This window comes from Vipera berus, assembly GCF_964194415.1.
Source record: "Vipera berus genome assembly, chromosome: 5".
Lineage (NCBI taxonomy): Eukaryota > Metazoa > Chordata > Lepidosauria > Squamata > Viperidae > Vipera > Vipera berus.
Window position 1 is genome coordinate 82195991 of NC_138207.1, and position 26594 is coordinate 82222584.

Here is a 26594-nt window from a genome sequence, read left to right on the forward strand (position 1 = left end):
AGGCTGAAACCCGACTACCACTGAACAAGACACATGTTGAAACAGCCTGATTGGGCCAAGAAATATCTGAAGACAGATTTTTTCAAAGGTTTTATGGACCGATGAGATGAGAGTGACCCTTGATGGACCAGATGGGTGGACCCATGGCTGGATCAGTAACTGGCACAGAGCTTCACTTCAACTCAGACGCCAGCGAGGTGGAGGTGGGGTACTGGTATAGGCTGGTACTAGCAAAGATGAGGTAGTTGGACTGCATCTTTCAAGAAAACCTTGATTTTTATGCAGGACAATGCTCCGTCGCATGCATTGAAGTACTCCACTGCGTGGCTAGCCCGTAAAGGCCTCAAAGATGAAAGACTAATGGCCCCCTTCCTCACCTGACCTAAACCCTGTTGAGAACTTGTGGGCCCTTCTTAAGTGGGAGATTTACAGTGAAGGAAAACAGTACACTTCTCTGAACAGTGTCTGGGAAGCTCTGGTTGCTGCTGCACAAAACGTTGATCGTCAAGAGATCAAGAAACAGAGAGACTCCATGAATTGGAAGGCTTATGACCGTTATTGGAAAGAAGGGTGGCTATATTGGTCACCGATTTTTTTAAAAAAAATGTCAGAAATGTTTATTTGTACATTTTGAGTTGCTTATTATTCTCACTTTAACAGATGCAGTTAAACAAGTGAGATGGGCAATTTTTCATTTGGTTGCATAATTCTGCACGCTAATAGTTGCCCAATAATTGTGCAAACATATTCTCCTAAGAAAGGGAAAACCTCGCTTTTACTTTCTTCAATTTTCAGGTTTGAGGTTTATTAACATTTTGGATTGACTGAGAGCACTGTAATTGTTCAACAAGAAAATTAATCCTCCAAAATACAGCTTGTCTGATAATTGTGCCCACAGTGTAATAAATTTGTTAGTATTGTACATGGTACCATAAATAAGTAGCCAATTGTAATTCCCCTTAACCCAAAATAGAAAGAGGAAACATGGAAAGCTAAACAGGTGGTCTAGATCTTAGGTGTGAAAATGAAATGGGAGTAGAAGATGCAAAAGTAAACAAAAGAGATCAACTGTCTCCAGTCTACAATATCACATGTTGATTAAACAGAAATACTCATCTGCTTTACTTGTGGTTAGAGGTGACAGAGTAGAGAGAATTTATTCCAGAGAAGAAGGAAATGAGGACCAGCAAGGTATAATAATGTGTTGAATTAGAAGTGGGGAGAGCCAGATTTAAGTATGTCTTTAGCCTTGGAGAAGATATTTCATAACGTAGGGTCAATCATATTCTCTTAGGCCAGGCTAATTCAAAAGGTGGTGCTGTGTACATTAATTTATTATTTTAGAGGCTTATGATATTGCATAATTGTTTTCAACCACTATTTTACTTATAATGAATCTTGCTACTTTGTTCCTGGGTCTAAGCAGAACAAGATTAGTTCAACCATATATTTATTTTTATTTGTAATTTTGATTTCTACATGCATGATTAGGAGCAATTCTTATTTATTAGAAATGCTCTTTAAATATTTAGAGCAAGGGTGTCAAACTTGCAACATCACGTTTCATGTCACAACATACAACTTTTTTTTCCATTGCCAGCAATGGGGTGGGCATGGTTTCACCATGATGCATCCAGCTTGTGGGCCGGCAGTTTGACACCCCTGATTTAGAGAATTCATTCATTGTTTTGTCTATGGAAAGTCTCAGTCATCCAGGTCATAGTTGTCCCAAAGATGCCTTTTCACAAGGCAACTGGACTGTCTTGTGTTTCTTTGAAGATGTTTCACTTTGAGAGAACATTTTTTCCCACCAGCAAGAAATCTACCAGTCACTTTCCTGAACATATACTTTAAAGCTGTAAGAAAATCACCATTTGCCAGCCTTCTTACTGAGATAAATTAGAGCTTAGCTGTCAGCATGAGGCTGAGTGCTGTCTGAATGATTTCTCTCTAAAATGTATAAAGATTAAAATAGTGGTCATAATCGGGTTTTTTTTTTTTAATTCCATTTATATCCCGCCCTTCTCCGAAGACTCAGGGCGGCTTACAAACTTAGCAGTAGCCTTCATTCTATGTATATGCCTGCTTATTAGGGCTTTCATACACCCCCCAAGCGGCATTATTACAAAGTCAGCTTAATTGCCCCCAACAATCTGGGTCCTCATTTTACCTACCTTGGAAGGCTGAGTCAACCTTGAGCCTGGTGGGATGCGAACCTGCACTAATTGCAGGCAGCTGGTGTTACTTAAGGAGGCATTAGCCCACTGCTCCACCAAGGCTCTTATTATTTTAAGAAAAAGATAATCAAGGTTTTCTGCAGGTTTGGATGAAAATCGGCTAAAAAAATGATTGCAACCTACGATCTGCATTCCGAATTAAGTATGAATTTCATGCAAAAGATGGAAAACCTTATCTTTTTCATTTTGTTTGTTTTCCAGCCTGACAGTGCTTATCAAGGAGGAGTCTTTTTCCTTACAGTTCATTTTCCAACAGATTATCCATTCAAACCACCAAAGGTAAACAGTAATTTTAAAATGCCATTTGTTCATTTTAATTGATGGGAAAATTTGCTGGGCATAGATATTTTATTAAAATAAGAGAATAGAACAAATAGATCAGAGGATAGAGCATTTTGAGATAATCACAGAAGAATTCAAAAGACAAATTATTTCACAATATTTTAAATTGAACATGGTGGCTTCAGCCATGCCTGTGCTTTTTTTAAAAAAATCTATTTTAAATGTATGTCTTCACAACAGACTCAAGTTGATGGAAATCTGAAATCCTAGAGAATAGGAAACAGATCCTACTAGCTTTTGATCAGCTTCTCCACCCTCAACATTTATTTGCCAGTATGCATTTTAGAGGAAAACTAATGGTCAATCTGTTACTTAAGGTTAAGTTAGTTCTTGGTTTTGGATCTGTATGTGCAAACTAGAATAGGAATACAGGCAGTCTTCGAGTTACGAATGTAATGGAGCCAATGCAAGGGTGAATACGTAGTTCGTTAAGTGCATATAAGGTATCTCAGTGTGGGGAATGCCATGGAGGACTTGGCAATTACTCTGATAACATGCCTTTAGTAGAAAGCTATATAAAGATCTAAAGGATGGCTTAAAGCTCCAATCATTTTATGTGGTGGTGGTTATAACTGTTGTTGTATTAATAACAGGATGAAGTAAAAGTATCAAATTCAATCCCTACCAAAAGTAGCAGAAAAAAATAACATAATTCCTACATCATAGAAACTGATTTTCTTGACATTTTTGCATAGACATATTAGGGTAGTATGAAGTCTCAGAGGGGCACTTTGCTTCAATTGTTCGTTTTAGGCAGAAGATGACTATTGATATTAATTGAATCGATTGTATTATGGATGTATATATCTCACAATTTTACACAAACGTATGAATAAAATATTAACTTATTTCATTATAATCAGCTATACATATTCTACATCTAAAAGCAACTCATTCATAAATTACAATTAACGCCGTCTTTAGTCCATTGAGTAACTAGCACCATAAATTTATATTTCTAGTGCTAAATAAGCCAGCAATAAACAAGAGCATGAATAATCTATTTCTGTTGCCCAGCCATGAATTTCAGTGTAATAAGTATGCAACAAGAATATGGACATCCAGAAATGTTAAAAATTGTCTCAAAATCAAATTAATACACATACTGAATTCTGCTGAAAACATAATAATTTTAAGACATTGTAAAAAATGTGTATTTGAATAAATTCATTACACTTATATTTATTCATTCTGCCAGATCCAATACCTCCTAAGACAGACATGTCAAACACAAGGCCCGGGGGCCAGATCCGGCCCGCAAAGTGGTTTCATGCGGCCCGCGAAGCCATCCTGGAAACAGTGAGGGAACAGCCCCCACTGCCTTGGCCCTGGCCCAGAGACCCTCCTTCTGCCAGAGACCCTCAGATCTGTCCCACTCCTGCCCAGGCCCCCATAGGCACCCTAAATGCGAACGATGTAGAGCTGGCCATGCCCACCCAGTAGGCAATACGCACTTTAGCCACACCCACCCAGTAGGCCACACCCACCCAGGCCACACCCACCTGGCCCCCTGAGGGCAACCGCAATGCTGATGCGGCCCTCAATGAAATTGAGTTTGACACCCCTGTCCTAAGAGATAATTGGGAGCTGCCAGAATTGGTAATAAGGTGGGTGGCTATATAAATGTTCTAAATTAATAAATTTTACCACTAATGATATCTTAGGGTCTGGAAAAATGAATATGTGTTTTATGAAAATATGACCTTGATCAGATTTGGGCACGAAGATAGCTCTGTCCTTCCAAAGAGAGGTTGAGTTGTTAGTTAATACTTAGCGTATATAATGTCTGAGAAACTTTCTAAAAACCCATCCAACAGATAGTCTTATTTCTTGATTTTGCATGGAATGACTCTTTACTGCTCATTCATAAAGGGTATTTTTCTTTGAAAAATGTCAGACAAAACAAAATAGAAGTTATCTAGTGCATGTGGTACAAGCGATTGAATTTTACTTTACATGCTTCTGTTGCAGATTGCATTCACTACAAAAATATACCATCCAAACATAAATAGCAATGGAAGTATTTGTCTTGATATCCTGAGGTCACAGTGGTCACCAGCACTAACTGTATCTAAAGGTAATTCTGTTTGTGAAGCATACCAGTGACATACTGTTTATGTACATATTGTATAAGGTTTATATTCTGCATGGATCCCTAAGCGAGATAATTAAATAACCAAGCCTGAATTTGTTAGTGTGGATTAAGCAATAAGACCATTACTATTGTCTTGGGTTGAGATTTTAAACTATGATCAAAGTAGTGACTGTAGCGGTCAGAATAGAGCCTTTGGAAGACGGGAGCATGCATAGGCTGAGAGAATTCTTCTAGAAAAAGTTCTGGAGAACAGAAGACCATTCTAGAAGACCAGAAGACCATTAGTAGTTGTAAAACTTCACCTAGACAGCAAAACTCATTGTAGAAAGAGTTAATATATGGTAATTTTAAAAAATGAATTTAATAGTTTATTTTTCGATTGGCACTTTTTAATCTGCACACAGCTCACAAACGTTTGTGCCTTTTAATAAAATTTGTTAATGGGAAAAATGCTACCAAACTCCTGATATTTTTTTTTAATAGCAAAATTCAGTATCAGGCATATTAAGCAAAAAAAAAACAAAAAACCAAACAAACCCCAAAATAAAAAGGGACTAAGAATTCGTTTCTGAAATATCCAAATCATCTTTGATGCCAGAAGCAATAGGAGAAACTGGAGATAGGGGAATACTGCTCCCTGGCATTTGTGCTAAGTTCTGAGGGATTAGTTGGAATAAACATTAGGAAGATCTAACTGAGAGACAAAGCCATAAGGCAGCGGTCTTCAAACTTGGCCCTTTTATGACTTGTGGACTTCCAACTCCCAGAATTCCTCAGGCAGCGTGCCTGGTGGAGGAATTCTGGGAGTTGAAGTCCACAAGTCATAAAAGGGCCAGGTTTGAAGGCCCCTGCCATAAGCTATGACAGTTTACATAGCTGGGAAAAACGTTATGTTACAAATATAAGTATCCCCGGATAACTAAGAACTACATGTAAAACAATATCTTACCATCTGAAAAGCAAAACTTTACTCCTTAATCTTAATTTTACTCATCTTTTAAACTGTTCTCTCATGATGATGTCAACTCCATACTTAGGAACCAAAATATTGAGTTTCTATAAGGTACAGTGGAGTTATTTTGGTGGCAGTGGTTTTATTAAATAATGTAGCACTAGTTTCATAGTCTTAGGTCTCCATGAATGAAAAATAATACAATTCTGCACAATTTTGTTTTATTCCTCTGTTACTGTCACATTGTTTTGAATAAAAAGTTACCCATGTTCTTTTATCTACAAAGAAATACAATTTAGTTGAATGGAGCAATTCCACAATTGTTTAAAATCTGCACCACAATTTTTGAAGATGCGCCTCTCAGATAAGAGCCCTGTGTTGTGTAATGAGTGCATGGAAACAATTTAGACAAGGCGCTGCCTTCAATTGAAATACCCTTTGCCTATGGAACCCAATTTCAAGTTGCCACTCATATACTATGTAGACCTTTTTTTCCCAACTTCAGTACCTTGGACCCATTTTAGATACCTCACTTATTCTTAAATAAAGATTTAAAGTGTTTTAAGTATTAAAATATCTTACATTCTTAAAGTAAGTAGTAAAAATACTTAATGGCCAGATACGTGCTTTAAAAAAAATCAGCTCAGGAGAGGGGAACTGGAACTTCTTACTAGAAATATGTCATTTATACTTCTCAAAACAGCTATGCTTAAGCACTTTTTAAAATATTTGGGAAAGGGAAGCTCTCTAGCCAAAAAAAGGAAATACAGAAACAGCCTCTTTTAAATTAATTGCATTTTTAAGATGCTAACTCCCGTATTAGTGTTTTGTTCTTAAAAATGAAAGGATTGCTAAATTTAGTTTCATGGTAAATTCTTTTTTTTTTAATTGAAAAGAAGTAAAATGTTTCCCTAAAGCATGTTGTAGCCCAATGCAGATATTTGGTATCTACTTATGCACATTTGGAGACGCGGTAGCTCAGTGGGTTAGGACGCTGAGCTTGTTGATCAGATGGTCGGCAGTTTGGCGGGTCGAATCCCGAGTGCCGCATAACAGAGTGAGTGCCTGTTACTCGTCCCAGCTTCTGCCAACCTAGCAGTTCGAAAGCACGTAAAAATGCAAGTAGAAAAATAGGGAACACTACGGTGGGAAGGTAACAGCGTTCCGTGCACCTTTGGCGTCTAGTCATGCTGGCCACATGACCACGGAGACGTCCTCGGACAAGCGCTGGCTGTTCGGCTTTGAAACGGAGATGAGCACCGGCCCCTAGAGTTGGAAACGACTAGTACGCATGTGCAGAGGAACCCTTACCTTTACCTATGTACATTTACATATGGGACTTGAATTCTCATGCTGCCCTGTTTTGGGGAGTGGGATAAAAAGGAGAATATTGCATGCTTATTTTGGCAATAGTTCTTTAAAAGTAAAGACGGGATGTATTATAGACTACTACAATAAAGACCCAAAATTTCTTTCAGAGTAGGAAGCACCTCTGGAATTGGGCAAAGTTACAATTGTGTTAGAATACGCAAATAATAATTTGCAGGAGCTAGTAAATCTGAGGAGCAGCTAGTTTCCTCAAATGTTGGAAAACAGGAACTACTGAATTATAAACAGATGAAAAATAAGTAGCTACTTTTGAGGCCTAATTATTACCTTACGTCATGAAAACTATAATGGATTATTTTTACTTTCCCTCTAGTGCTTTTGTCCATATGCTCTCTACTTTGTGACCCTAATCCAGATGACCCTTTAGTACCAGATATTGCACAAATCTACAAGTCAGACAAGGAAAAGTACGTATAAATATTATTTCAAAAATTGTAAGCCACTAGTTTGTTCTTTCCTGCTTTTTTTCCTCTTTGCACCCAAAGATATTGATGAAATGATTCAGTTATTTTACTAGACTTTATTTTTCCAGTCACATTACTTTTTGTTTTAAAACTGCGCACATGGTTTTCAAGTCCCGTTTCCCTTAATATATATGTTAAGTATGTAAGTTGAAGGGGAAAGGATACAGCCTTGTATCATGTTTCTCATGTTAGTCTGAAGCATGGCTTTCTAACCTGTATATGGGTTTCTCATGAGGACAGTAGCATGTTCTGAGATTCCCATTCTCCTATGCACATTCCACGTAAACGTTTTTCTGTAATCCCCGAAGCACTTATTGATGTATTGGCTTTCTCATTATCTAGCAGGCATCAACAATAATACCATTTGCACTTTTCAATTCAGGCATGGAGCATTTTTCATAAACCTAGCCCTATTCATTTAAACAGCATGAGCTGACTTCAACTTGAGAAAGTCTTTATGTTTAACAAGAAAACCTTTGAACAAAGATTTAAACTGATTTAAATTTAAAATACTCTGTCTTAAAACTGTTGTCTATTATGCTTTGGAGTGGTGAGACAACGGACATTTTGCATGTGTTCTTAATCTAAGAAAAGTAAGTAAGCAAATTGTATGTACACTTCAATTTACAAAACTTGGAAAATGTTTCACATACTAAACTAGCAGGATTCTTTTTAAATATCTCCTTAACTATCCTAAGATAAGAAGAGGAGAAAAGACATGAAAGCACAACATAATGACGATACTTCATAGCATTGTTATCCTTCAGTTATTACAGGAGTGAGCATCATGTATTTCTTGAAGCGTACCACATGCTTGCTGATTTGTGCCTGTAAAACTCCACCTTTATCAGAAAAAGTTGCTGTACAAATATATTGCTATGTTTTCTCACTGAGCCAGCAATTTACCTCTGGGTTTCCAATCCCTTGAGAAATCATTATGGATCTGGGTTTTTTCTATCTAATTCTCTCTTTGTCCATGGAAATCATCAACAACACATTTTGTATTCCAGCAGTTACAAATCTATCCAGTTAAAATGGTTCCTCCAAAATACTTGCTTTTTTATTCCACTGTGACCAGATAGGCTGCTACAAACCAATCTTGTACTCTTTAAATTTCTACAGTACCAAACAGATATGTCTAATTTTTTTTCCAGTAGAAAGACCATAACTATTTTAAGCCAGCTTTCCCAGTTGTGTGCCTTCGACGTGTGTTGGAATTGCAGCTCCCAGAATCTCTCAGCATCATTGTTTTCATGTAAATTCTGGATGTTGCAATACATCTGAAGGGTGCCAAGTTAAAGAAGGCTGTATCTTGTAGTTGATTGTATTTGCAATGTGATAACACAGCTGTGAATCATAAGCTTGTATATTTTCACATTTTTTTCTTGGACAGATATAACAGACATGCAAGAGAATGGACACAGAAATATGCAATGTAAACTTTGAAGACATTTTCTTATATACCAGAGTACTGTAAATTTTAGGGTTTTTCAAAATTAGAAGTAAATGGAGCACAGTTTACTGTTTTCAGTGTACCATGAAGCCCTTTTTGATTTTTACCCATGTAAGTGTGTTTCTGGAACAAGGAAATTAACTACAAAAATTAACCTGAAGACTGTGACGAGAGTATTTATCCTTTCTGTATGCTTTGCAAAAGACATTTATTATGTTTTTTAAAGATACTTGGACATCTGCATCTTCAGCCTACAAGATTCACAGTGCAGTTGTAGAGCAACCAAACTATTTTTGCTGACAACTAGGTGGTACATAATAAATATTCTGAGTATTTGAGATGTCAGTCTTGTAAGTCTGTTTGAATGTCATTCTTTGTTAGCTCATTGTATAATTTGTATTTTTTTACTGTATAGACTATATTTTATTTACCATATATTTCAACTCATTTTAGACTTTCTGCACAGTATTGAAAAATACAACTGCTACTAAATGAGTGAAGTATTCCTTCCCAAAGGAATATTCTATAAACTGATAGACTTCTAAAAACAAACTTTGCACTCTAATCTTCAGTATGCTGATTATGGGGAAACACATGGTTTTGATTTTGTTGCATACTTCTATTGCAATGTGAACTACTTGCACTGCTCTGTAGAAAGAAATGTAACTAAATTTGTTCTATTCACAGCTGACTTTTTATCCCATATGGGCAATATAATCTCTTGACATGTTAACAAAATTGACTTGAAGCTTTTCCGTATAAATAAAACATGTTTTTTACTACTTGTCTTGGCTGTTCTTTAAATCTAGCACATTCTTCACATGTGCATGCTCTGAAAAGATCAAAATATTGTTCAGTATATAAAGCACCATTGGGAATAACTGACCTATATGCTTGAAAATGCTCCTGAGAGCATTATAGTAGCTTTTCAACAAATTACTTATTCATCGTACACTATTGATTAAGCCGATTGATCTTTTTATCCAGTATAAACAATGTACCTTCAAGCTTGCAAAGTAGTTTGGAAAATGTGCTTATGATGAAAACAGTTGATTTTAGAAAATCAGAAATGCTGTGTAACAATATTTTGATCTGATATTTCTACACACAAGCTAATGCTAAAGCCAGTATGTGCATACTGCATGTTTGGAGAAAAACAGCCTTTGGTTCCTTACAGATAAGTGCATTATTTTTTAATGTAGATTTTATGGTACAAGCCAATATGAAATGCATTTTAATTTGTAGCTGAAATAATTCTAAAAAATGATTTAGCTAGAAGATTTTGCTGCCATAGATAAGTTAACGCTTTATTATCCTAGTGCTTTGCGACCCCAAAAAGTATTCAAACAAAAACCCATAACTGGAATCCATCAAAATGTGGCAAACATCCCAGAGGCTATTTTTCTGTTTAATCTTAATCTCAACATTTTTGCATCATGCTAATTGCCTATGAAAAAGTTGTTTTGTCTGCTTTGTTTTACCTCAGTACAATCTAAAGATGGAAGCTTTATAAGATAGCACTGAATTTTCATTGCATTAGTGTCATTGCATACTGTGAAACAGGCCATCTCTGCAAATAGCCAATACATGTTTCCATGCAGTAAATTAATCCTTCGCTATACTTGAAAAAAAGGGGTGCCATTGCTTGTGAAGCTATTAACATTCTGTCATCAGCATTTAAAAATGGTGATAAAAGATTGATTTTCCACATTTTATCTGTATTTAATGTTTAAAATAGGTTTGTCCCAGAATATTCCATATCTCTTCTTATAATAGGCTCTGTGAAATTTGGTAGTTTGATTTGCATGGCTGTTAAGTGAAAGAGTGTTTAATCTGCTTTGCTGAAATTATATGGAGGATGGTTTGAAATTGTTTAGATGTTATTATGCTTTGAAGTATACCTAATCGGAGGAATTTACTAACCATAATGCAAAATCTTCAGGCTGAGCAAAAGGTGCAAATCAGGTTGCTGCTTATTCTTCATTGGGTTCTATGAAGTATCGTTGCAAGTACCGCAAATGTCTTCAATTGACATTTAAAACAAGTTCAGAGACTGGTTTCATAAACTGAACTTTCAGACTAACCTTAATAAATAACAGTAACATCTTTAAGCAGACATCTGGACAAGAAATTCAGTTAACTAAAAGGTGTTAAGAATTCTGTAATTATTTGTGTTTTTTTGCATTTTCTGGAAATTGGTCATGTTCTGTTTTTAAGTGAATCATTATGAAGGGTGGTTTTATTCCCATGCCCCATCTCAATATTTGCTCAGTCCTGGTCCATCCATTATGGTGGCATAAATGTGTCTGTACTTCAGTCCCTCCACCAAATGCCAGTTTATACTGTACAGTGCCTTAGAGAGGGCACTAACTGAGCCATCCCATTTTCTGTATAATCCTCACTTGGCATTATTGGCATGACTAAAGCAAAGGATCTCTGTATCAGTGAAATTCTTAAAATGTAATCTTTAGTCATTCTAGTTAATGTTAAATAAGGCGTGCTTTCTAGCTACTTCTGATGTGGTATTTTTCTGCCTGAAGATGTCAGCTGAGGCTTGAACGAAAATAAAATTTTGATTTGAACTTGGAACTTGTAAAGTTGTATTTTTAACCCAGCAGTTTGACCTTTATTAATGAAAAAAGGAGTGGTGGTAGTAAGGTTGGTTATTGTATTACAAAAATTCCAATAGGGCTGCTTTGAGCACAGTATCCCCACGGCTCTTCCAAAAGGGGATATAAAGGCTCCTATAACCCACAGAAATATTGAAAGAATCCTGTGTCCACTAACATGATTCACAGAAATAAAAGATATTTATGCCCCGCGTTAAAGAACTAGAAACAAGGGGAGAGGCAAACGTAACATTAGAATGTTAATTCACCATTAGCAAAACAACAAAACCCTCTTCGTTGTTCGTGATCCTGAGCAAAATTAGTCGATTTCTGCCGTTTTCGAAGCATTAGATCAGGGGTCTTCAAACTTGGCCCTTTTATGACTTGTGGACTTCAACTCCCAGAATTCTGGGAGTTGAAGTCCACAAGTCATAAAAGGGCCAAGTTTGAAGACCCCTGCATTAGATGAAAAATATGGTAAATTTTAGAAGGGTGAACAGGAAGCCCAAGTGGAAAAAAAATTCTCCAGAAACGAAAGAGCACAAGCTGTTGAAACATACCACAGTCTACTCTGCAGAGATTCATATATCAAATGCATACAGCAGGGGGTTTTTAAACTTGGCCCTTTTTATGACTTGTGGACTTCAACTCCCAGAATTCCTCAGCCAGACACGCTGGCTGAGGAATTCTGGGAGTTGAAATCCACAAGTCAGAAAAGCACCAGGTTTGAAGACGGCCACCACCACCAAGCCTTCATCACCTACCGCCGCTGCTTTCAGATGGTAGCGCGCATGCGCCACTTTCATTTCCAATCCCATTCCGTCTGGGCCAGGGGTAGGCAACCTCGGCTCTTTTATGACTCATGGACTTCAACTCCCAGAATTCCTGAGTTGGGCGGACTTGACATACACGTGACCCATTGAACCCGCCTCCTATTCCTCTATGTTTGTCTTCCCGGCGTATGGGCGGGAACAACTCCTTCCTGTTCCCCGATTGGTCTTGCCGTAGACAATTAATTTCCCGCCAAAGCGATCACGTGCACGCGTTTCACCAAAGGGCTTTGAGGGACGGGGTCAAGGCTGGCTCCCAGCGTTAACCAGGATAACGGCCACAAGAGTTACTTCTTTGTCGGTGGCAAAAAAAATAAAAATAAATAAATCCTCCACTCCCTTCCTTCCTTCTTACGTTGTGGACTTTCGACTACTCTGCACCACGCGCAGAAACCGGAAGTTGGCGTAACCCCAAAGTGTGTCTCCCCCCACACACTCTCGGGCTGCCTGGCGCATGCGCCTCGCGGAGCCCGCCTCCCTTTATGCCTGAGGGGCAGGGCTAGGCAACCTCGGCTCTTTTATGACTCGTGGACTTCAACTCCCAGAATTCCTGAGCCAGCATGGCTCAGCTTGGAAGCCTCTCCCTTTCTCCTTAGCATGGCTGGCTCAGGAATTCTGGGAGTTGAAGTCCACGAGTCATAAAAGAGCCGAGGTTGCCTACCCCTGCCTGAGGGGGAAGGAACATCCGGGTCGGCCTCGGACCGCATCGATCGTGCGCGGGGGGTGGGGGCGGGGCGGAGGCGCGAGGGTCGCCTGAGGGGAAAGTGTGATGGCGGTAGCGCTGGTCGCTCGTCTGTTAGCGTCGGTATCCGTGTCTGGGCCACGCCGCGTCCTCAGGTAAAGCAAAGCCCGTCGCTCATCCCCGCTTTCCTTCCCGCCTTTTTTTTCCCTCTTCAGTCTTCGCAAGGCCTGTGCGTCCCTCCCGCTGACCTTCGTTTGGCGGGGATCGGGCTGGTTCGCCGAGTCGTAACTCGACGCCGCTTTATAAAATGACCCTCGGACTCTCTCTCCTGACACGAATTGGGGGTGGGGGGTGGGGGTGGGAGGAGGTTTCCAACGACCCTGGCCTTTGGGAGGTCCGGCCGGTTTATTGATTTTTATTTCTTTTAATTCCATTTATATCCCGCCCTTCTCCGAAGACTCAGGGCGGCTTACAAGCTTAGCGGTTGAGAAGCGGCTCCTACCTACCCACAGACTCCTCGTCTTCTTCACCTCTCTCTGCATGGCTTGCCTACTATCCTTGGAGGGGTTTTTTTTTCCCCTGTGGCTAAGTCGTGAGGGGGCCAAAGCACAGGAGGAGTTTGCTTCAGAAACGGGGGAAGGAAGATACAGGACCCTGCGCTAAGAATTGGGGCGTTGAGGCAGCGGATTAAAAAGACGAGCTTTAAGCGTTGGGATTTTATGCTTGCTTGCAATAATGGTTGTTGTTAGCTGCGAAGTCGTGTCCGACCCATCGCGACCCTATGGACAATGTTCCTCCAGGCCTTCCTGTCCTCTACCATCTTCTGGAGTCCATTTAAGCTCACGCCTACTGCTTCAGTGACTCCATCCAGCCACCTCATTCTCTGTCGTCCCCTTCTTCTCTTGCCCTCAATCTTTCCCAGCATTAGGCTCTTCTCCAGTGAGTCCTTCCTTCTCATTAGGTGGCCAAAGTATTTGAGTTTTAGCTTCAGGATCTGGCCTTCTAAAGAGCAGTCAGGGTTGATCTCCTCTAGGACTGACCGGTTTGATCGCCTTGCAGTCCAAGGGACTCGCAGGAGTCTTCTCCAGCACCACAGCTCAAAGGACTCAATTCTTTGCTGGAGTCCCTTGGACTGCAATGCAAGGTGATCAAACTGGTCCAGTCCTGGAGGAGATCAACCCTGACTGCTCTTTAGAAGGCTAGATCCTGAAGCTAAAACTCAAATACTTTGGCCACCTAATGAGAAGGAAGGACTCACTGGAGAAGAGCCTAATGCTGGGAAAGGTTGAGGGCAATAATGCTACTACACCCGGGCCTCCAAGAGAAGAAAGAGCCCCTCTCCTGGATACAGATTACTATGATTTAAGGTGAAATGTGCTAAATTGCGGGACAGATAAGTTGCTTCCTTTCTCAGCCCTTGTGCCTCGCTTATGGCCCCCTTGGCCTTTCATCCTGGGGTTATTTTATTGGGAATGTCTTCGCCATTGTTTCCTTCCTCCCCTTCTTTTGAATTATAAATAGGCGTTTAGGTCAAGAAGCTTTTATTAGAACGTGTTTGTTGGTTTTGAATATACTTAAGGGATTTGAGAAGGGTGTATCTTTATTAGTATCTACCTCGTTGGCTATTTTTTTTTTAAACTTGTGTTTCTAATCCGTGAAAGGGTTAATTAAGTGTTTTGGCTAGAGTGCAAAACTAAATCATGCAAACTAAAGCGCACAAATGTACAAATGTTTTCTGGCATCTGCCCCGTTGCAATCAATAAGCGAACAAAAAAAAACCCCGTGTTTTCTAGCTATGATTTACTGTTCTCAGATTTATGCTACATTTGATACCAACTGCTAAGCCAGAAATGAGCTATTTAATATGAGTCCGTGCACATTATTGACTTTGTGGGCTTGAGAATTCTGCGGACATTGAAAAAGATATACGGTATATTCTCTTTTGAATTTTGCGCGCTTCACAATAGTGCACTCCACAATAGTGCACTCGCAGTGGTAGGAATTTCCAGATGCTATGGTTCACCTTCCGGCCTATTGCTTTGCAATGGTTAAGTGTGGTAAAATGTGGATTTTATACATTTGAACTGAATTGTGAAGCTTTTGTATTTTCCCCCCCCCAATGTTTATACAAGGGTTCCCTGAGACCTGAAAATTGTTTCAAGGGCTCTTCCAGATTGAGAAACGCTGGCTTAGTGCAGTTGGTGAACTTTTAAAACTTAACATTGTGATTAATTTATATAGAGTTCAGACAAATATGTTCTATGAAATATGTCTTTTTGCTTGTTTTCCTCCTGTTTTCCCTTTGCTCCATAAGGTGCAACTTAACAACCTTGGTGATTTTGTGCTAGGCTTAGGTAAAAATATTTAAATTAGGACATTATTTCTAATTTTGTAATTAGAATATGGTTGTAACTGACTTTTTTTTTGCACTGATGATGGTTTGAATAATAAAACATCTGCAAAAAACCAGCCAAGCTCAGAGATCACCAAGGACTCATTCTCCTTTATTGGTCACTGCTTTCTCTTAGACTCTTCAGTTTTATGTCTTTTTTTTTAAACAATCCCTGTTTTCCCATCATTATATACTACTGTTACAGTTTAGACGCAATAATAGTTGATATTTTTGTTTCTGTCCACCATAGATGCAATGTCACTCCTTCACTGGAAAAATATTTTTCAAAATATTTTAGTTCTGACAGTTGTCCAAAGCGTCCTCTGCCATCATATCTTACTTTTCTAAATAAACAGCGTGACCATTACAAGAAAAAATATCCAGGTAAGAAGTTTGCCTAAAGTTAAGAAATTAGTTTCCTTGATATCTGTTTAATGTACTTTTTTGAATTTAGCTTTAACCCATTCAGAGTTTGTCCGGGCAGGTAATAAATTTTGTAAAAACTGAAAGAAATAACTCCAGAAAAATCTGTTATAAGTTATGCATATAGTTAATTCATTATAAATGCAAGTGAGATAGATTTTGAGGGGTGGCATAAAAAATATATCACTGTTTTACAAATGATTTTCATATGCTTTTGATGCTACTACAAGCAAAAAGTGCCATCAACATATATACCTTTAATGTGTAATTGCACAAATTAATGGGGATAACCAATTTTAAAGATTTTTCTGTTTAAATGAAAATATATACACATATATGTTAAAAATCAAGGAATTTTAAAAATCAAGAATAACTTTTAACTGATTTTCATATGCTTTTGATGCTACTAGAAGCAAAAAGAGCCATCAACATATATACCTTTAATGTGTAATTCTACAAATTAATGGGGATAACCAATTTTAAAGATTTTTCTGTATAAATGAAAATATATACACATATTTTAAAAATCAACAAATTTTAAAAATCAAGAATAACTTCCAGCTATTGATTCAAGTAGGGGAAAAAAATCATCTCAGATTTAAATAGAGAGATGAAGAAACTCAAGTCCAGATAGTTTTGGCCAGTATCTGGAAGCATCTAATTAAAAGCAGTCATTCAATTTGCTATTTTATCTATGCAGCAAAGAACTGCCACAAAGAAAAAATTGTAAGTTACTTATGCAACCTCCTCCAATTCTTTGAAATCAGATTTAAGTCAGGGGGTCCCCAACCCCTGGTCTGTGGACCGGCACCGGTCTGCAACATGTCAGAAACTGAGGCATGCAAACAAGCAAAGCCCAATCTTGGGATGCAGGCAGCACATGAAACCATGCCCTTTCAGTCCACAGAAAAACCTCTCCACGAAACCAGTCCCTGGTCCCTCTTTATATTTCAAGGAACTGCACTACTGCAGAGGACCCCAACCTTTTGGGCACCAGGGACTGGTTCCGTGGAGAGACGTTTTTCCGCAGACCGGAGGGGGCATGGTTTCGTGTGCTGCCTGCATCCTGCAAATGGGGCTTTGCTTGTTTGTGCAGACCGGTTTCTGGCATGCTGCAGACCAGTACTGGTCCACGGGCCAGGGGTCTTGAGCATGTTATCTGGACTGAGTTCGATCCTGTTTCCCCTGATGATGTGGACAGGATCATGGGGAGGCTGAGCACCACCACCTGTTTGTTGGATCCGTGCCCCTCCTGGCTGGTTTATGCGGCCCGGGAGGAGACAAGGCTGGTTCCAAGCAGTAATAACTGCTTCTTTGAAGGAGGGTGTCTTCCCTGCCGCCTTGAAGGAGGTGGCAGTGAGACCCCTCCTCAAAAAGCCTGCCCTGGACCTGGCTGTTTTAAATAATTATCGTCCAGTCTCCAACCTTCGTTTTTTGGCGAAGGTTGTTGAGAGTGTGGTGGCGCATCAGCTTCCTCTGTTCCTGGAGGAAACTGATTATCTGGACCCATACCAATCGGGTTTCAGGCCTGGACACAGCACGGAAACGGCATTGGTCGCGCTGGTGAATGATCTCTGGTGGGCTCGGGACAGGGGTTGTTCCTCTGTCCTAGTCCTATTAGATCTCTCAGCGGCTTTTGATACCATCGACCATGGTATCCTACTGCGGCGTCTCAGGGGGTTGGGAGTGGGAGGCACCGTTTTATGGTGGTTCTCCTATCTCCTGGGCCGCTCGCAGTCGGTGTTGACGGGAGGGCAGAGATCCACCCCGAGGCCTCTCGTTTGTGGAGTTCCTCAGGGGTCAGTTCTCTTGCCCCTCCTGTTCAACATCTACTTGAAGCTGCTGGGTGAGATCATTTGTGGTTTCGGGGTGGGGTATCATCAGTACGCTGATGATACCCAACTTTTTCTTTCCACCCTGAACCAACCCAGCGATGCCCTCGCCGTGATGTCTTGTTGCCTGGAGGCGGTCCAGGTCTGGATGGGAAGAAACAGGCTTCGTCTCAATCCTGCCACCTTTAAGACTGAGTGGCTGTGCATATCGGCATCTCGGGTTAACCAGACCATTCCACCTTTAACGATGGGGGGTGAGGTGTTACCCCCCGTTGATAGGGCTCGCAATTTAGGCATCCTCCTTGACTCCCGGCTCAATTTTGAAGACCATATAGGAGCCGTGACCAAGGAGGCTTTTGCCCAGGTTCGCCTGGTGCGCCAGTTGTGACCCTACCTGGACCGAGATGCCCTACGCACAGTCACTCATGCGCTCGTGACCTCCCGTTTAGACTACTGCAACGCTCTCTACATGGGGCTGCCCTTGAGGACCACTCAGAGGCTTCAGCCGGTGCAGAATGCGGCCGCGCGAGTTGTGATGGGGGTTTCCCGATACTCCCATGTAACACCTCTACTCCGTGAGCTGCATTGGCTTCTGGTTGCCCTCCGGGTGAGATTCAAGGTGCTGGTAATGACCTATAAAGCCCTAAATGGCTTGGGTCCGGGATATCTGAGGGAACACTTGCTGCCAGCATCGAGTTCCCTTCGTCCAGTGCGCTCCCACAGGGAGGGTCTTCTCAGGGTGCCGGCGGTAAAAGATTGCCGGCGGACAATACCCAGGGGGAGGGCCTGCCCTCTGGAACCAGCTGCCCGTGGAGCTGAGGACTGCCCCCGATCTCCGTTCATTCCGCCGGGACCTGAAGACCTGGCTCTTCGAGCTCTCTCGCCCAGGCTGAGAATTTTAATTTTAATTTTAATTGGGGTTTTTTACTTTTTCAGGGACTGTTATAATTTTTTTAATTGTTTTTAACTTTTTTATTTCTTGTTTTAATTACCCTGTAAACCGCCCTGAGTCCTTCAGGAAAGGGCGGTATACAAATCTAATAAAATTAAATAAAATTAAATAAAATTAAATAAATAAATAAATAAATAAATAAATTTACTGTGATGATTTTTTTTCCCAGCGAGACAGTCTCCCTTTTTTCTTGTTATATAAAAGAACTGTGAGTGATTATCATGTTTTCATAGTTAAAGAAATACAGTTTGCTCACTAAATCTCTTTGTTTAGATTTCTCAGATAATCAGGGTAATTGTGAATGGTATGGATACTAAAGTTTAACTTAGTCTGTCACTGCTCTGATATACATGTGTCTTCCTTTTTCATCATGTAAACACTGTTAACCTTTATAGATTATTATTACTATTATAGTCGTTGTTACTGTTATTAACTAGACCTGAACAATCAGCAGCTCATGAAAGAGATTGGGCGTATCTGGAGGGAATTACCAGAACCTGAAAAACAAGTATGTATGATTTTGTCCTCTATATTATTTGTTTGCTTACAAATAGAATACTATTTTTATTGAGAATCGTGGAGCACAGTGGCTCACGTGGTTAGGACGCTGGGTTGGAGGTTAAGCAAGCCTACATTAGAGAGCCGAGTGTTACCATGGAGCAGAGTGCTCTCCCATCCCTTGCTCCAACAACTCTGAAAGGAACCCCCAACTTGGCATCCCCAGACAATGTTAATCTCACCGGCTAATCCTTTCAACCCAGAAGCATTGCTTCCAACATGAGTGCAATGCAAATTACGGATCATTAACTCTAGAACTGACCAGAAATGCTTCTTGTATTCATAGAAGTATAGTATCCTATTTCTTTAAATTTTCAGTGTTGATTGACAGATGTATATACATGTTTATTGCAAAATTTAGTTTTCTTTATTTTTAGCATTATGAAGCAATTGCAAAATCTGAATGGGATAGATATAAAGAACAAATGGCTAAATATAAATCTGAGCTAAATCCCGCAGAGGAGGCAACTTTGAAACAGGAAAGAAGAATAAAGAGGCAAGTAAGGAAAGAAGCAAGAATAAAGAAGGTTAGTGTTTTCTATTCTATTATCCAAATATTTGAGGATGTTGTATCAGCAGATCCTCAGTATCCTGATTTTGTCTGTGTGCAAGTTTTTTTTTCCTTTCAGAATATCTCTAGCTGTGACTTACTGTGTACACATACGATTATTTTAGTAAAGAAACCTCTAAATGGTGTTTATTCACCCTAACAATAAACGACACGATGCACATCTTTTGATCCAAGATATATGTCATCAAAGGACCTTCCCAATTTCCAAGCCTATTATTATTATAATGGTTCATTGCACAATCAACCAGATGTTCAGACTTAATTTAGCATTTTTATCTATCTATTCAGTTCTTCTTCGATATCATCAAGATGTTGATGCTTGATGATATTGAAGGATGTAAACTGTTCCAAGTAAAACTGCCTTCTACAATTGACTGATGATAATTTTGTCAATGCCAATAATAAAATTAATTGGTTTTTGTCTGAATTAACGATAAAGCCAGTATGCTTATATTCAGATTATTCCTTTCTGTTCTCCTTTACAATCTTCTGAATCTTTACAATAAAACATCTTTTAAATAAAGTGATTAAAGTGCCTGATAATGGAATGCCGTACTAGTAAAACTGGAGTCTCTAGTAAGGACTGGAATTCAGAGCAGGCTCTGAGCTACAGGACGCTTCCAAATTGCCTTAATGTGCAGTCTCTTTCTTACTGACTTTCCTTGAATCTGTTCCACATCAGTAAACACATTTGTTTTACAAAGGTCCTTTTAAGTTCTCCATTGTTCAGCATTGTGAATTTACAACTGAATACAATGTCAAATGAAATACTTGCATAATAATGTCCAATAATGTTACTGTAGGAATTAACAGCATTTGGAAAACCAAAAAAAAGGCGGAGTTCCTTCAATATTTTTGTTTCTGAACATTTCCAAGAAATCAAAGCGACCTCAAATAAGGTAAACAAAACGAGATGGAAAGTAGCATAAAAAAGAAGGTTAAACTTTGTGTTACTACAAACCCCTGAAATGAATTGGTTTACTGTACCCCCCTACTCCCCCAGTGAATAAAAGTAATGGTGGAAAAAATAATAATATACAGGTAGTCCTCGAGTTACAACCACAGTTGTGCCCAAAATTTATGTTGCTAAGTGAAACGTGTTGTGAGTTTGCCCCATCTTACAACTTTTCTTGCTACGGTTAAGTGAATCATTGCATTTGTTAAGTTAGTAACGTGGTTGTTAAGTGAATCTGGATTCCCTGTTGATTTTGCTTGTCAGAAGGTCGCAAAAGCTGATCTCAGGACCCCAGGACACTGCAACCGTCATAAACACGAACCATTTGCCACGCATGAATTTTGATCATGTGACCATGGGGATGCTGCATTGTGTGAAAAATGGTCATAAGTCCCTTTTCTCAGTGCCGTTGTAATTTTGAACGGTCACTAAGTGAACTGTTGTAAGTTGAGGACTACCTGTATCACCTAATTTTAATGACCGAGTTTTAATTTTGTTACCATGGGAGTACCGGACTGTGTGGGCTTGTGCAGTCAAAGAAGGGACCAAACCCCAGAATGAGTTTTGGCACGACTCGAGCTTTACGTGATCCTGTTTTAAAACCTTGAGATTTTTTTTAAATGTCGTAATTTTTCCCATGTTCCTTCATAGTTTGAAGGCAGGGGTAGGCAACCTTGGCTCTTTTATGACTCGCGGACTTCAACTCCCAGAATTCCTGAGCTATGCTGACTCAGGAATTCTGGGAGTTGAAGTCCGCGAGTCATAAAAGAGCCCAGGTTGCCTACCCCTGACCTAAGGGATTCATTATAGGGGGAGTAGAAAGATATTATTTTATAACATTTTAAAAATGAAATTTCACAAAATTGCTGGTCTAAGTTTAAAATGGGTTATTTCAGACATTTTGGAAGTGTTTCAAACTCAAGGTTACTGTAATGTTCAAAATAGCAAACTAAGTTTCATGGTGATATTTTTTTGCACTTGATACATTTCAAAGTGAAATGTTCGGTGCACCCATTTTTTACACTGATGGGAACTTTAAATCTAAAACATAATTGGTTGTTGCCCATTTCTGATGACACAAGATTAAATTTCAGTATGAATTCTAAGATATAGAAGATCTTCCAATTTTGATTGTAAAAGAAATTTCTTTGTACTTCATGCAGTCAAGTAGGTAAATCAATAGTTTACACCTCCCGCTTTGTACTTCCAGTGATTCTATTTTTCCAGGTACAAAACATTAAATTTTTCATGTAATTCATCATAAATACTGAAATTCTGTCCTGTACATTAACTATTGTAATGGATGTGTAAATTTTGATTGATTCCTATCGTTAAGGTTTAATAACTTGGCAAAAAGGTTAAGTGCTGAACAGAGTAGTTCTCTATATCTCTGGAGGCTTTTCTCTAACAGAGCATAGCCTCTTTATGTACTTCGCATGAACTATGATGTTTAGAATTCCCTGGACTTTTATATCCATTAATCCGAATGGTCATGCCAACAATGACCCTTAATAACCAAACTTAACCTTAGGAAAGTCTCAAAAAGTAAGCCTTTTCACCAAAGATGTATTTCTGAGGTCTATACTTGATTAAGTTTTGAAACTTGTATTTGCTCCATAAACCTCGAAAGGTCAGGCCCAATACATGACATCATAATTAAGAAGTAGATTATGTTCAGGAAACTCATAGAACCTTCTTGTATTCTGACTGCACCTTGAATTGGTTTTCAATGTCATAGTGCCAATTTCATCTCTGAAAATTCTTACTAATTTTCCTTTTTTTTTTTAGCAGTTAGTTTAAAGGCTTACGGTAGATATTATTTCCAGTTTCAACACATAGGTTATTCTCTGGCTTTGGAGATCTGCAGAGAAGAAACAACATGTTTCCAAAAGCAATGTTAGGGTTGTTTAGTCATTAAATTAGCTAGCAAGTAAGAATTAAGGAAAGCTATTTATAATTTTATCAACTCTTTTGCTATCCCACATTTCATTCTTGCTTCACACATAACTGTCAACAAAAATTAATTTTGGTGAATTTATAATGGTATTAATTGTGAATTACTTATTATTTACTTGTAGATTTTCACAAGTACTATAAAAATGATTGAAAAGCAGTATAACATATTTTTATTTACATTGGATCATTTGGTAGTCTCATTTTAGAAGAATAAATATTGTCCGATATGAGTACAGAACAAATAAAGTGACTTAAGGGATTTCCACATAATTTTAGTGAATTATTCTTTTTTTTTTCTTTTCACATAGGAAAAGTTTCATGCTTTATGTGAAGAATGGAAAAACCTGCCCAGTTCTCAAAAGCAGGTACTATCATAAAACTGATATTGGTGCCAGGTTTAGGCTGATTCTACATTAGGAATCTATCATATTTTAAGTCTGCAGCCAAGGGTTTTTGAATGTTGATAATTAAATGTTCACTTGGGAAGGAGTCATTGTCTATATCGTAGCTTAATTATTGGAAACAGGTGAGTATATGAACCTAGGGCTGTAGAACTGTTATATCTGAATTATGATTTGTTTATTAGGTAAAAAAAAGATCAGGAAAAACAGCTCCTTGCATCAGATGAAATAAGCTATGTCTCATCAAAGTTTATGCTATTCCATAAAAATTGTTATTTGAAAAAGACACTTGATTTTTGGCTGTCCTAGAGTAACATGGCCCACGGGTCGGCAGTTTGATACCCCTGACTTAAGCAATGGAAATTCCAGTTCCACTTGCCACTGTTAGTCAGATACTACTTGTACCCCAGAGCTTAACTTTCTTCCAAATAATTGTGGAAACAGGTTCAATAATTTCAAGGCTAAGACTGAGACCCAGGAGAATCAGTTTTTCCTATTAAAAATACAATTATAAGGCCTCATTTTATTAATTATTAAATAACACACACAACTATTTAAAAGGAGCTATTACTTGACTACTAAATTCATCAACAAATTCTTCACCAGTACCTGCTTTGTGCATCCATGTATTATTTTTTTTAAAAAATGCAAGCAGTATTTTAATAGCTAGACATTGCAAAATTCAGTAATACTCAAAAGCTGGAACAATATTTGCAGTTTTGACAGTGTCTCAGTTATATAAATTTTAAGTTAATGATGTGAGCAAATTTGCCTTAAGGTCTTTTTTTTCACCTTAAAGTACGGATTAAAGCATACTTGTATTTGCCAGATATGAAACCTTATATACATCTGTTTCAAACAGAAAAAGATCATTTCTAATCAAGGTTTGATTCTCCCCCTTCCCCATAGGAATTTGAATTTCCTATAGAATGTTAAATCCTGGAACATATTAATTAATATAGAGATATTAGAGATGGCTGAGGTTTGGCAGAGAAATGTTTCATTTGTTGTGTATGTGTATGGTATTTTTCCTTTTAACAGCAGTTTGTGCAGACAACTTCAGCATTTCAGTAAACCCCATTTGTTTGTAACTGGTTCCTACATGAAGCTAAACCATAATGAGATGGTTTTTTGGTTTAGAGAGTTATACAGACCAAGCCATAAAAGTTTGTAAATCATGGTTTACATCTTTGCACAATTCATATGAATTGCTTCTAATTTGGAGTTATTTAAAATGCGATTAAAGATTGTGATTTAATATGATATGTGACTAGCTCATATACTGCTTTACAGGTCTACAGCCAGCTTGCAGAAGATGATAAGATTCGCTATGAAAATGAAATGAGAGCATGGGAACAGCAAATGAAAGCAAGTGGCCGTGGGGATATTCTAAATTATAAATTCACAGTGAGACGAAAACGAAATAAACCTGTAACAGAACCTTTAAGCTGAAAATAAATATTTGGAAAGCAATATTGTTTCGTCAGCAACAAAGAAAACGGGTGCAAGAGTAAACCATCTGAGGAATAAGTTTAAAAATGTGTTATTCATTATTCCTGACAGCAGGTGAAAGCATTTGTCATTGAGGGTTATTCCTTATAAATACAAGTATTTTACTTTTTTTTTGTAAACAGTCAAACATTTATAATCAAGTTTGTGGAAAATAAGTGATCGCTAATCATGAGAAAGGTGATTTTTTTTCCCAAAAATGTCTAAATAGCCACTGGACGTAGACTTTTTTTTAATTAAAAGACCTTGAAGTACAAACTTGTGTCCTGTGATTTATAGGAATTTAATTGAAATATTTATTGCAATGAAATATTGCAGCAATTTAGTCGTTTCTGACTCTAGGGGCTCATCTCCGTTTCAAAGCCGAAGAGCCAGCGTTTTTGTCCAAGGACGTCTCCATGGTCATGACTAGACGCCAAAGGCGCACAGAACACTGTTACCTTCCCACCGTAGTGGTCCCTATTTTTCTACTTGCATTTTTACGTGCTTTCAAACTGCTAGGTTGGCAGAAGCTGGGACAAGTAACAGGCGCTTACTCTGTTACGCGGCACTCGGGATTTGACCCACTAAACTGCCGACCTTCTGATCGACAAACTCAGTGTCCTAACCCACTGAGCCACCGCGTCCCTATATACTTCAATCATGTAATTAAACCATTGCTCCACAAATTTTAAATAATATCTTCAAGATACATTTTAATGTTACCTACTAACGGCACATATGAATGTACACGTAACAATTACAGAAAACTATAACAAGCTTTATGCAAAATATATTAATATTGTTGTTTAGATCTGGCAGAGGGATTAGTACTGCCAATAGCTTGTGTCATCAGAATGAGTCCTAATTTAACTTCTTCCACTCCAGAAGTTTGGAGATGTCAGAAAAGGTTTGAGATTTGGGCTGGTGGGCAGGGAGAGAAATTAAAATGAATAAAATGAAGAAACCCTGCAATTTGAATGTTGCCCTTAGGCCTCTCCCAACTAGGTGGCAACAGTCATTGTCTACAGCACTAAAAGTGTTGCAGTCCTTGTTTTAGGAGATTAAAAGCTGGATTGAAACTCTTCTACCTCCAGTGACAGGGAAAATAGTGCAATGGTGAAGTGGGGTGGTGGTGGTGGGAGAATTCCGGTAAAAGTAAGTATCTTGGAAAGGAAATTAGTAAAAAGTTTCATACCAGTGATATCTGGTGTGTCAAGAAACCTGTATATTTTAATATTTACTTTGTAATGAAGAACTATGGCTTTCAGCATTAATATATAGACTAGTGGGCAGTAAATATTTGTACATGGGCAAACTAGCAATTGTCAATGACAGCAGAAATACTCCAAGCTGCTCATGTAGAGTTTGAGGGAGAAGTGGAATTATATTGCATCACTATACAACAGACATGTCAAACACAAGGCCTGGGGGCCAGATCCGGCCCGCAAAGTGGTTTCATGTGGCCCGCGAAGCCATCCTGGAAACAGTGAGGGAATGGCCCCCACTGCCTTGGCCCTGGCCCAGAGACCCTCCTGCCAGAGACCCTCAGATCTGTCCCACTCCTGCCCAGGCCCCCATAGGCACCCTTGATGCGAACGATGTAGAGCTGGCCACGCCCACCCAGTAGGCCATACGTACTCTAGCCATGCCCACCCAGTAGGCCACACCCACCCTGGCCATACCCACCTGGCCCCCTGAGGGCAACTGCAATGCTGATGCAGCCCTCAATGAAATTGAGTTTGACACCCCTGCTATACAATCTTTGTTATGGAAAACTAGGACACAGAAACTCACTGGAACCCCTCCCACATATGATTCTGGGCCACTGTTATTATCTTGGGGGGGGGTGAACTAACTTCTGGTAGCTAATGGCAGTTAATTGATTGCTTTCTCACTTTTAAAACTACATTTGCCTCTTCCATAATTCAGTTTTCAAAACCAAGGCATTCTTGCTTTCCCTGGTCATTGATACTATCTGATGAATTCGCTACTATAATGATTTTTCATTCT

At 38.9% G+C, this 26594-nt stretch overlaps 2 protein-coding genes across 4 annotated transcripts in view; both read left to right on the forward strand.

Moving 5' to 3' along the window:
• Window positions 1-11514, forward strand: part of UBE2D1 (ubiquitin conjugating enzyme E2 D1) — a 30333-nt gene extending 18819 nt beyond the window's left edge. For all 3 annotated transcript variants that reach the window (XM_081329240.1, XM_081329239.1, XM_081329238.1), the window contains 4 exons: window positions 2439-2516; window positions 4551-4656; window positions 7329-7422; window positions 8873-11514. In XM_081329240.1, coding sequence (XP_081185366.1) covers window positions 2439-2516; window positions 4551-4656; window positions 7329-7422; window positions 8873-8918 — 324 coding nt within the window. In that variant the 3' untranslated portion in view covers window positions 8919-11514. The remainder of the gene's footprint in view (window positions 1-2438; window positions 2517-4550; window positions 4657-7328; window positions 7423-8872) is intronic.
• A 1448-nt stretch (window positions 11515-12962) lies between these two features.
• On the forward strand, window positions 12963-24860 carry TFAM (transcription factor A, mitochondrial). Its single transcript, XM_081329132.1, has 7 exons — window positions 12963-13208; window positions 15696-15829; window positions 19090-19160; window positions 19588-19737; window positions 20585-20680; window positions 23001-23057; window positions 24387-24860. The coding sequence occupies exons 1-7, from the start codon at window positions 13141-13143 to the stop codon at window positions 24543-24545; spliced, it is 735 nt and encodes a 244-aa protein (XP_081185258.1). The 5' UTR covers window positions 12963-13140; the 3' UTR covers window positions 24546-24860.
• The last annotated feature ends 1734 nt before the right edge of the window (window positions 24861-26594 follow it).

Coding starts and splice junctions, on each gene's coding strand:
- TFAM (XM_081329132.1), top strand. CDS start 13,141: ATGGCGGTAGCGCTGGTCGCTCGTCTGTTAGCGTCGGTATCCGTGTCT. Junction 13,209..15,695: donor GGGCCACGCCGCGTCCTCAG/GTAAAGCAAAGC, acceptor TGTCCACCATAG/ATGCAATGTCACTCCTTCAC. Junction 23,058..24,386: donor TGCCCAGTTCTCAAAAGCAG/GTACTATCATAA, acceptor ACTGCTTTACAG/GTCTACAGCCAGCTTGCAGA.